This window comes from Camellia sinensis, unplaced genomic scaffold (assembly GCF_055761805.1).
Source record: "Camellia sinensis isolate YWXY unplaced genomic scaffold, ASM5576180v1 Unanchor1, whole genome shotgun sequence".
Taxonomy (NCBI): domain Eukaryota; kingdom Viridiplantae; phylum Streptophyta; class Magnoliopsida; order Ericales; family Theaceae; genus Camellia; species Camellia sinensis.
In genome coordinates, this window is record NW_028128987.1 from 22,466,153 (window position 1) to 22,477,397 (window position 11,245).

General features: G+C 41.0%; 2 protein-coding genes across 2 annotated transcripts; both read left to right on the plus strand.

Annotated features, from left to right (window-relative positions):
* The first annotated feature begins 771 nt into the window (after positions 1 to 771).
* On the plus strand, positions 772 to 2,226 carry LOC145814205 (uncharacterized). Its single transcript, XM_082910756.1, has 2 exons — positions 772 to 1,654; positions 1,975 to 2,226. Exons 1-2 carry the CDS (start codon positions 850 to 852, stop codon positions 2,007 to 2,009), a joined length of 840 nt encoding a protein of 279 aa, XP_082766882.1. The 5' UTR covers positions 772 to 849; the 3' UTR covers positions 2,010 to 2,226.
* Positions 2,227 to 6,182: 3,956 nt separating this feature from the next.
* On the plus strand, positions 6,183 to 8,124 carry LOC114316754 (lignin-forming anionic peroxidase-like). The gene is made up of 4 exons (XM_028263427.2): positions 6,183 to 6,537; positions 6,681 to 6,869; positions 7,149 to 7,311; positions 7,510 to 8,124. Exons 1-4 carry the CDS (start codon positions 6,325 to 6,327, stop codon positions 7,941 to 7,943), a joined length of 999 nt encoding a protein of 332 aa, XP_028119228.1. The 5' UTR covers positions 6,183 to 6,324; the 3' UTR covers positions 7,944 to 8,124.
* Positions 8,125 to 11,245: the final 3,121 nt, after the last annotated feature.

Consider the following 11,245-nt stretch of genomic DNA (forward strand, 5'->3'; position numbering starts at 1 on the left):
GTTATAGATCAGTAATTTTCTAAGATGTCAATACTGTAATACTATAAATTTAAAAATTATTCAAAAAAATTAATATATAATTCACATTTATTTTATACATAAATCTCATAATACACACTTTTGTTTGAAATCAAACTTCTTTTCATTATTAATAATATATAATATATATAATGTATATATTATATTTGTGTGTCATTAGTAGTCATCAGATGCCTTAGATAGTGCAATTTGCTTTAGTTAGTGCCATTTCCTTTCGGCTACTTTTAGTTTTATATGTTGTGCCTTTAATTATGATTGTTGCCTTTCATTATGTTGTCTAGTAGTTTTTTATTATATTGTCTTGCAAATGTTGTATAATCACTCCTATAAAATGGAGTCTCCCCGTAAGGATTAATACAATTGAAAACAAAGAGCCTGTTTGCTCTGTCAATTATTCTCTCCATATTTATTTTTTTCATGGTATCAGAGCAGGTGTAATCCTGTCTCATTATTTTTCGCCCATTTAGTCAGTATTCGAGTTTTTTCTGTTGTTAATTTTTTGTCTCTCTCTTCTACTCAAATCTATCCTTCTATTTCATGACTAAATACGGTCCAGTTTTTGGAATGACTATCAACTCATCCCCTTCTTCTTTTGATATTATCATCTCATCATCTTCATCCTCTCATCAAATGGAAACCTCTCATCTTCCGATCACCGCCCATACACTGAATGGGCAAAATTATTTGCAATGGTCTCAATCCATATTAATGTTTATACGGGGAAAAGAGAAAGATGACTACATCACCGGAGCCTCAGCGCTACCAGAAACCACAGCATCAACCTACAAAAGGTGGATAGCCGAAAATAATATGGTCATGTCGTGGCTCGTCAACTCTATGACCACGGACATTGGCGAAAATTTTCTGTCATGTGATACTGCCAAAGAGATCTGGGACATGGCAAAAGAAACATTTTCGGACAAGGAAAACACATCTGAAATCATCCAGCTTGAAAGCTCCCTCCACAATTTACGTCAAGACAATCTTACGGTAACTGAATATTTCAATACCCTTACTCGTCTATGGCGTCAACTTGATACGTTTGAGGTTCATAACTGGCAGTGTGTTGCTGATGGTTTGTTGTATAAAAAGATTGTCGAAGGGAAGCGTGTGTTTAAATTCTTGTTAGGATTGAACACAAATCTTGATGAGATCAGAGGAAGAATTATGGGAGTAAAACCGCTACCTAGTCTTAGAGAGGCATTCTCTGAAGTCCGTCGCGAAGAAAGTCGGAAAAAACTCATGATGGGATCCCATCAACAACTGAATATGGCAGAAAGCTCGGCTCTTAAGACTCAATTCACTCCTTTTGACAACCGTCAGAAAAATAAAGGAGGTAGGCCTTGGTGTGATCATTGCAGAAAGCCGGGTCACTCGAGAGAAACTTGCTGGAAGATTCATGGAAAGCCAGCAGATTGGAAGCCACGTCAGCCTCTTGAGAAAGAAGGAAGAGGTAATCATGCAGGTACCAATGAACTATCACCACAACCTGAAACAAGCCCTTTCACCAAGGAGCAAATGGAGATGCTCCAGAAACTAATGTCTCCTATTCTACAGTCACAATCTGGTTCGTCTTCCAACCACATCATAGGATCCGGAACCTTGGCTCACAAAGGTAATTCTTTGAACGCCTTTACTGTTAGTAAGAAATGTAAAAAACCTTGGATTGTGGACTCAGGAGCATCTGATCATATGACGGGAGATGCAACACTTTTTGATACATATAGCTCATGTCAAAATAATTTAACGGTACGAATAGCAGATGGTTCACTATCAAAGGTTGCCGGTACAGGTTCAGTTGTGCTGTCTAGGAATCTTATTCTCAACTCTGTTCTCCTTGTTCCTGACTTGGACTGTAATTTATTGTCAATTAGTAAACTCACTAAGGAAAAGAGGTGTGTTACTAATTTTTTCTCAACTCATTGTGAATTTCAGGATTTGGATTCGGGGAAGACGATTGGCAATGCTGAGGAATGCTCTGGACTCTACATCCTTACGGAACGCCACTATCCACAGGAACAACCTCAAACGGCAATTTGTGGTAGTTCTTTTTCGGTTTCGTGTCAAAATAACGATAGAGCAATTATGTTGTGGCACTATCGCTTAGGTCATCCTAATGTTATGTATCTCAAGCATTTATTTCCTTCATTATTTAATAAAAATCCAAAACCTTTTGATTGTGAGATATGTCAATTTTCTAAACATGTACGGTCCCATTTTCCCATACAATCCTATAAAGCGTCTCCTCCATTCTCACTAATTCATAGTGATATCTGGGGTCCATCCAACATAAAAAATGTAACTGGTACTAGGTGGTTTGTCTCATTCATAGATGATCATACTAGATTAACCTGGATCTTCCTCATGAAAGACAAATTTGAAACAACCCAAATCTTCAAAAATTTTCACATTATGATTCAGACACAATTCCAGTCAAAAATACAAATTCTAAAGTCTGATAATGCTCGGGACTATTTCAACTCCATTCTAGGAGAATTTTTAGCAAAAGAAGGGATAGTTCACTTAAGTTCATGTGTTGACACCCCACAACAAAATGGCATCGCTGAACGAAAAAATAGGCATTTGTTAGATGTTGCCAGATCGCTAATGTTTTCCACAAATGTTCCACAATTCTTCTGGGGGGAAGCTGTTCTTACAGCAGCCTACCTTATTAATAGGATGCCATCTAGGGTACTAAATTTCCAAACCCCTTGTCAACTCCTCCTAAAATCCTTTCCAACTACTCGCCTCATCTCCACCATCCCACCAAAAATTTTCGGGTGCTCTGTCTTTGTTCATATCCATCACCAGTATCGAAGTAAACTTGATCCCAGGTCCCTCAAGTGTATCTTCATTGGGTATTCTTCACATCAAAAAGGGTATAAGTGTTACTCTCCGGTCACAAAGAAATTCTATAATTCCATGGATGTCACATTTTTTGAAACCCAGTCTTACTATCCTAAAATCGTCATTCAGGGGGAGACTCCAACCCAGGAACATCAATTTTGGACCCTTGAGTCATTTAGTGAGCCATCCATCACCACCAAAAATCACACACGTCAAGAGTCATTTAATCAATCTTTACCTGCCGAAAATTCTGAGTTCATTGTTGACTTGCGGGATAATGAGCACATCCAAGAGGACACGGAGGAATGAGCACTTTCTCAACAATCCCATGAGGCTGAACCGGGTTCTAATCCAAGCAACATTCCAGGTAACAATATTCCTACCACAGATAGTACTGTTGATTCTGAGTTAGAAAACAGTATTCTTAATATGCCCATAGCTTGGAGAAAAGGAGTTAGATCATGTACTCAGCATCCCATTGGGAACTTTATTTCTTATGATAAGCTATCACCTTCATTCCGTGCCTTCACTTCTAGCATCACAGAGATACCCATTCCTCAGAATATTCAGGAAGCCTTCAAGTCTCCTCAGTGGAAGGCGGCAGTCAATGAGGAAGTTCGGGCTCTGGAAAAGAATGGTACTTGGGCAATTACTGATCTTCCAAGAGGTAAGAAACCAGTTGGATGTAAGTGGATTTTCACAGTAAAGTACAAGGCAAATGGTAATGTGGATCGTTATAAAGCTCGGTTGGTCGCTAAAGGATTCTCTCAATCCTATGGCATTGACTATCAAGAAACCTTTGCTCCAGTTGCCAAGCTCAACACTGTTCGTGTCCTTTTATCCTTGGCAGCTAATCTCGATTGGTCACTTCACCAACTTGATGTAAAAAATGCCTTCCTCAATGGTGACTTAACGGAAGAAGTTTACATGGACATCCTGCTGGACTTGAGACGACATCAAATTTCAACAAAGTTTGCAGACTCCGAAAATCCCTGTATGGTCTCAAACAATCTCCCAGGGCCTGGTTTGAGCGGTTCACTAAGGTAGTGAAAGGGTATGGTTTTGTTCAATGTCAATCCGATCATACATTATTTGTGAAGCACTCCCTAGGAGGGAAATTGGCAATTATCATTGTTTATGTGGATGACATAATTCTAACAGGTGATCATGAAGAGGAAATTGGCTTACTTAAAAAATTCCTAACAAAGGAATTTGAGATTAAAGATCTTGGAAATCTTAAGTACTTTCTTGGAATGGAGATTGCTAGGTCAAAGAAAGGTATAGCAGTCTCACAACGTAAATACGTTCTAGACTTACTAAATGAAACAGGGATGCTAGGATGCAAGCCGGCAGAAACTCCTATGGACACAACTATCAAACTGGAAGAAAGTGACGGTAGTGCACCAAGTGATAAAGGGAGATATCAACGTCTTGTGGGAAAACTCATTTATCTTTCTCATACAAGGCCAGACATCGGCTTCTCTGTTAGTGTGGTCAGTCAATTCATGAATAATCCAACCGAAAAACACATGACTGCTGTGACCAGAATATTGAGGTACCTAAAAATGACACCAGGAAAGGGTCTCTTCTTCCAAAGAACAACAAATAGAAAAATTGAGATTTTTTCAGATGCAGATTGGGCAGGTTCAGTGACTGATCGAAGATCAACCTCTGGCTATTGTTCATTTGTTTGGGGGAACGCGGTTACATGGCGAAGCAAGAAACAGTCAGTGGTAGCCCGTAGTAGTGCTGAGGCAGAATTTCGTGCTATGGCCCTAGGTATCTGTGAGGGAATCTGGTTGAACAGACTGTTAGAAGAATTACGGGTTCCATCTGAGCATCCCATGGTTTTATACTGCGACAACCAAGCCGCCATCAGTATCGCTAAGAATCCGGTTCATCATGATCGAACTAAACACGTGGAGATAGATCGACACTTTATCAAGGAAAAGATTGAAGAAGGAGTTTTTCAAGTCAGCTACACTCCAACAAAGAGCCAAAAGGCTGACATTCTCACAAAAGCTCTTGCTCGAGTTAGCTTTGAAGATCTGACGGACAAATTGGGAATGATTAACATCTACAACGTCGCTTGAGGGGGAGTGTTTGAAATCAAGCTTCTTTTCATTATTAATAATATATAATATATATAATGTATATATTATATTTGTGTGTCATTAGTAGTCATCAGATGCCTTAGATAGTGCAATTTGCTTTAGTTAGTGCCATTTCCTTTCGGCTACTTTTAGTTTTATATGTTGTGCCTTTAATTATGATTGTTGCCTTTCATTATGTTGTCTAGTAGTTTTTTATTATATTGTCTTGCAAATGTTGTATAATCACTCCTATAAAATGGAGTCTCCCCGTAAGGATTAATACAATTGAAAACAAAGAGCCTGTTTGCTCTGTCAATTATTCTCTCCATATTTATTTTTTTCAACTTTCAATTTTCATCTCCTATTATTATTTTCGACCCCACTAAGTAGCTCGAAACTCAATGGCTCGAATTTGGCTCGACACCAAAACGACGTCGTTTTGGTGTCTTTTTTTTTTCTTTTTTTCTTTTTTCCTGTGTTTTTGTTGCAAAAGGAAGAAGAAAAAGAAGGGAGAAGAAGAAGAAGGGTGGGTCTGCAGATCGGAAGGAGGGGGAAGGAGGAGGAAGAAGGAGAAGTGAAGGGAAGGGGGCCATAAAAATCGGGCTGGACGAGGAGGCGGGGCCGGAGGCGGGACTGCGACGAGCTGCAGGGGCTGCGACGGAGGAGAAAGAAGAAGGACTGGAAGGGAGCTGCGACAACGGCGGGAGCTGCGACGACCTCTCCTCTCTTTCTCCTTCTCTCCTCCTCTTCCCCTCTCCTCTTTCAAGCCATTTTTCAAGCTAATTTCTCAAGCTATCAATCGTTTTCCTATTATTTTTTACATAAATTTAAGACTCAAAGTTTGATTCTAGACTTCTTAGACTTTTTGGTGTGAATGAAGGGAACCATACAGCAACGGAGAGGATATGATCTGGATATGATACGGATAAAGTCACATAAAGAGCCTAGAAAGAACCTACTTTATGCAGGACACGTGAGTGTGTAGGACTTTGACTGAGCATCCTAGTTTGACTCCATCAATTTCTTGTATATTCACATACAATCAGCTTTATAATTTTATAATTTTTTTTTAAAAATAAAAAATAAAAAAAAAATAGAGAACTTTATCTCTCCCTCACTCCAACAAACAAAAGGGAAAGAAAAAGTCAGCCATGCAGCTTTTCAATTCCAAAGAAAAGTAAAAGGGAAGTATTTTCCATAGCTATGGCCTGCTGGCTGGAGCTGAAATTGTCTTATCTTACAAGATGTCTATAAAAGGAGTCTCCCCATTAAACACACCCCAACCAAAGCTTTAATTTCCTTAAGGCAAAGAAAAGAAAAGAAAATCCTGAAATTCTCTCATCTCATGGCTTCATTTCAATTTATAGCTGCAGCATTCTTCTTGATTGCTGCTGTTGTGTTTGGAGGATCGAATGCTCAATTGTGTCCCACATTTTATGATAGCACATGCCCAAATGTCTCGAGCATAGTACGCAGTGTCCTGGAGCAGGCTCAACGAGATAATGTCCGAAATGCTGCCTTTCTCACTCGACTTCATTTCCATGATTGCTTTGTCAATGTAATAATACCCTTTCTTCCTGTTCTATGCATTTGTCTTTGTGTGTTGCAAACATCTTTTTTTTATGGTCATAAGAAACTCAAATTTATGTAAACTTATATATGTCAATTCATGTATAACTAACTAACTGTCTTTGCATGCAGGGCTGCGATGGGTCCATTTTGCTAGACAATGCAGATGGAATAGAGAGTGAGAAAAATGCAACTATTAATTTGTCAATTAATGGATTTGCTGTTGTTGATGACATCAAGACTGCATTGGAGAATGTTTGTCCAGGTGTTGTCTCCTGTGCTGACATTTTGGCTATTGCAGCTGAAATTTCAGTTGTTTTGGTACGTAAATTAATTTCAATATACATTAATATTGGTGAATAGAATCTACAAAAGACTTTGTTTGCAAAACCCATGTAACTGTCAGCCAAGTTTCAAATATCAACCAATACCTAGCGTATTGGCCTATATGTTTCATTTTCCCCCCAATAGTATATGGCTCGATAACTTTAATTACTTGAATCTTGCATAAGGGAATTAAGTTGGGATTAATAAGGCCTTATATATATTGTGTTAATTAGTCATAACAATATATAAATTAATGCGAGTGATTTATTGCAGTCAGGAGGTCCATCATGGGAAGTTCAGTTAGGAAGAAGAGATAGCAGGACAGCAAATCGAGCTGGCACTAGTGCCCTCCCAGTTTTCAATGAAAGCCTTAGTACCCTAAAAGACAAGTTCAACGCTGTTGGACTTGACTCCACCGATCTAGTTGCTTTATCTGGTAAAGACTATAAACTTAATTTAACATTTCTTTCTTTGATTACAATTACTATTTCCCTTGGTATGAAATTTATGAGCTCAACAAATCATTAATTTCCTTCTTTCTTCATTAAGAAAAAGAAAAAAAAGGAGGAAAAGCACTCTCTTTACACAAATCATCTATAACAACTAACAACAAATGTTTTCATTCCATTTGCAGGTGCTCATACATTCGGACGAGTTGGATGCTTGACTGTGACCCCACGCCTATACAACTTTAACAACATTAGTGGAAATGCAGACCCAACCATAGACCCAACCTACTTGAAAACACTTCGGCAAACATGTCCAGATCCCAACACTCCTGCAGGCAACAACACTAAGTTCACCTTAGCCAATCTTGATCCCACTACTCCCAATGGCTTTGACAACAACTACTTCACTAACCTCCAGAACAACCAGGGACTTCTCCAGACTGATCAGGAATTGTTCTCCACTAATGGTGCTGAGACTGTTGCCATTGTTAACCGCTTCGGAAATAGCCAGAGCGACTTCTTCACTAGCTTTGCTCAGTCCATGATCAATATGGGAAACATAAGTCCGCTGACAGGAAACAATGGAGAGATAAGGTCTAATTGTAGGAGGGTTAATTAATTGGGTCTTATGATATCGTGGGAGAACATACAAAAGTACTATATATTATTTGTTTGGAATTTTGGCATTTGTTTTTGTTTTTTGTTTTTTGTTTTCCTTTTTTGTTTACAAAATGTCATGCAAGAATTGTATTAAACAATTGATCAATGGAATTAAGATCCAAAAATAAAATCATCACAAATATGGGAGTTTAGTTACTTTTATTCATTTTTGTTTGCCATACATCAATAGTTTAATCATTTTCTCTAAAACATAACAAGGAAATTGTCCTACTCATTAGAATTCTACCACCATAAATGGAAAAAGAAGCAAATGCGAGGAGCCGCCACCATGCGATGAAGAACCAATTCCTGGTACATGATCTAAGGAAGACAGTCGAGTCAAACAGAACAGGGTCATCAAAGTCACCATGACAGGAAGAAACAATTGCCTTAGCAAATCTTAATGGGTGACAATCCACATAATATATTAACCCTGAGAAAACTTGTTAGGTCGAAAACCCAAAAGGCGACCTATGCAAACTTTAGAGCAAAAAAAAAAAAAAAAAAAAAAAAAAAAAACAAACAAACAAACAAACAGAGAAAAAAAATTGAAAAAGAAATATGGCAAAAATGGAAGCTCGTAAAGTTAAAAACTCAAAAGAGCAATCTTCGCAAAAGTTAGAATACGAAAAGAAAGAATGAACACCCAAGTGAACCTTAGCCTGAACTACAGACGGCCTAATTCCCACATTAAGGGTATGTAAGCAACTCCACATTGGAGTTTGACCCCATCTCATTCAAATCCCATTATCCGTCAATACCTGTCATCAATCTAAGCAATTGAATGTCAAGATTTTGGGGGATTTTATTTGCCCAACCTATTGGATTCAATTGAGAGAGTTGTCCAATTAGTAAGCTTGTGATGGATCGTTTCACACACCAAAAATAAATACTAAATTATACCAAATTCTTTAGAATAGTGGTAAGGCCAGGTATCGATCCACAGGGACAAACAAGAAATTAAACTAACTTAATTGTTAAATTCATAATTCAGTTTAGATTAAAAACATGATGATTCATAACCTGATGATAATTAAATTAAACAAAACGAATAAACTAGCAATTATAAATAAAGACGAAATTACTGATTTTGAGAAAAATCTAGGTTAATGAATTTACCACTAGTTACATAAATAAGGCTTTAATTTGAGACTCAATTATGTTACGGTTCGAACTAAATAATATTTCGAAAAACTACAAGCTCGAAGGGTCTGTTTGGTAATGTTTACGTTTTCAGTTTATATTTACAAAAATTTTATAAACTGGTTTTTATTTATTTTTTGTTTATTTTTAGAAAAACATAAACTACAAACGCATTTGGTACTTGACAAAATGCTTAAAATATTTTAAAATTACAAAAAAGAGTGAGAAATGACAAGTGGCGGCAGAAGACGGTAGTGGAAAGTGGTGACGGTGGGTAGTGGGTAGCGGGTGGGTGGTGGTGGCAGGCGAGTGGCAGATGGCGGGTGGTGATGGGTGGTGGCGAGTGGGTGGTGGTAGCGGGTAGGTGGCAGTGGGTGGTGATGGTGGGTGGGTGGGTGACGGTGGCGGGTGGTAGGTGGTAGCGAGTGGGTGGTGGTAGTGGTGGTGGCGGGTGATGGATGGGGGTGGCGGGTGGGTGGCCGATGGCAGGTGGTGGCGAGTAGGTGGCGGGTGGTGGTGGTGGTGGTGGTGGTGGCAGGTGGGTAGGTGGTGGGTGGTGGGTGGTGGGTAGTGGTAGTGGTGGTGGTGGCAGGTGGGTGGCTGGTGGCTGGTGGTGGTGGGTGGCTGGTGGTGGCGGGTGGTGGATGGTTGTGGCAGGTGGGTGGTGAGTGGTGGTGGCGGGCAGTGGATGGTACTGGCGAGTGACGGGTGGATGGCAGGTAGGTGGTGGGTGGTGGTGGTGGTGGTGGTGGCAAGTGGGTGGCAGGTAGGTGGTGGTGGTGGGTGGTGGCAGGTGAGTGGTGAGTGGTGGTGACAGGTGGTGGTGGGGGATGGGTGGTAGGTGGTGGTGGCGGAAGACAGTGGTGGAAAATGGTGGCAGGTGGTGGCTAGTGTTGGGTGGTAAAAAAAAAAAACTCAAAACTCAAAATAGAAACACATTTTTTGAGTTTACATTTTTTGACCAAATTTATAAACTGAGACCACTGATTTATAAATCAAAAATTTAACAAACAAGTTTTTATTTGAGTTTTTAAAATTTTTGTAAATATAAACAGAAAACTGAAAACGTTGTCTGTTTGGTAACGTTTACGTTTTCAGTTTATATTTACAAAAATTTTATAAACTGGTTTTTGTTTATTTTTTGTTTATTTTTTAGAAAAACATAAATTACAAACGCATTTTGTAATTGACAAAATGTTTAATAAATTTTAAAAATATAAAAAAGAGTGAGAAATGGCAAGTGGCGGCAAGTAGCGGCGAAAGACGATGGTGGAAAGTGGTGACGGTGGGTGGTGGGTAGCTAGTGATGGTGGGTGGGTGGGTGGGTGGTGGTGGTGGTGGTGGGTGAGTGGGTGGGTGACGGTGGTGGGTGGTAGCGAGTGGGTGGTGGTGGTGGTGGTGGTGATGGGTGGCGGTGGCAGGTGGGTGGCGATGGGTGGGTGGGTGACAGTGGCGGGTGGTGGGTGGTAGCGAGTGGGTGGTGATGGCAGGTGGTGGGTGGTGGTGGCAGGTGGGTGGCGGATAGCTGGTGGTGGATGGTGATGGTGGGTGGCTGGGTGGGTGACGGTGGCGGGTAGTGGGTGGTGGTGGTGGTGGTGGTGGTGGTAGCGGGTGGTGGTGGGTGGGTGGTAGGTGGTGATGGTGGGTGGGTGGGTGACGGTGGCAGGTGGTGGGTGGTAGCGAGTAGGTGGTGGTGGTGGTGGCGGTGGTGGCGGGTGGTGGGTGGTGGTGGCAGGTGGGTGGGGGATGGCGAGTATGGTGGGTGGTGGCGGGTAGGTGGCGGGTGGTGGTGGTGGTGGTGGTGGATGGGTGGGTGACGGTGGCGGGTGGTAGCAAGTGGGTGGTGGTGGTGATGGTGGTGGGTGGTAGGTGGTGGTTACAAGTGGGTGGCGGGTGGGTGGTGGGTGATGGTGGTGGTGGTTGTGGGTGGTGGTGGCGGTAAGTGGTGGTGGCGGGTGAGTAGCAGATGGCTGGTGGTGGTGGGTGGCTGGTGGTGAATGGTGGTAGCAAGTGGGTGGTGAGTGGTGGTGGCAAGTAGGTGGCGGGTGGTGGTGGCGGGCGGTGGATGGTAGTGGCGGGTGGATGGTAGGTGGGTGGTGGTGGTGGTGGTGGTGGTGG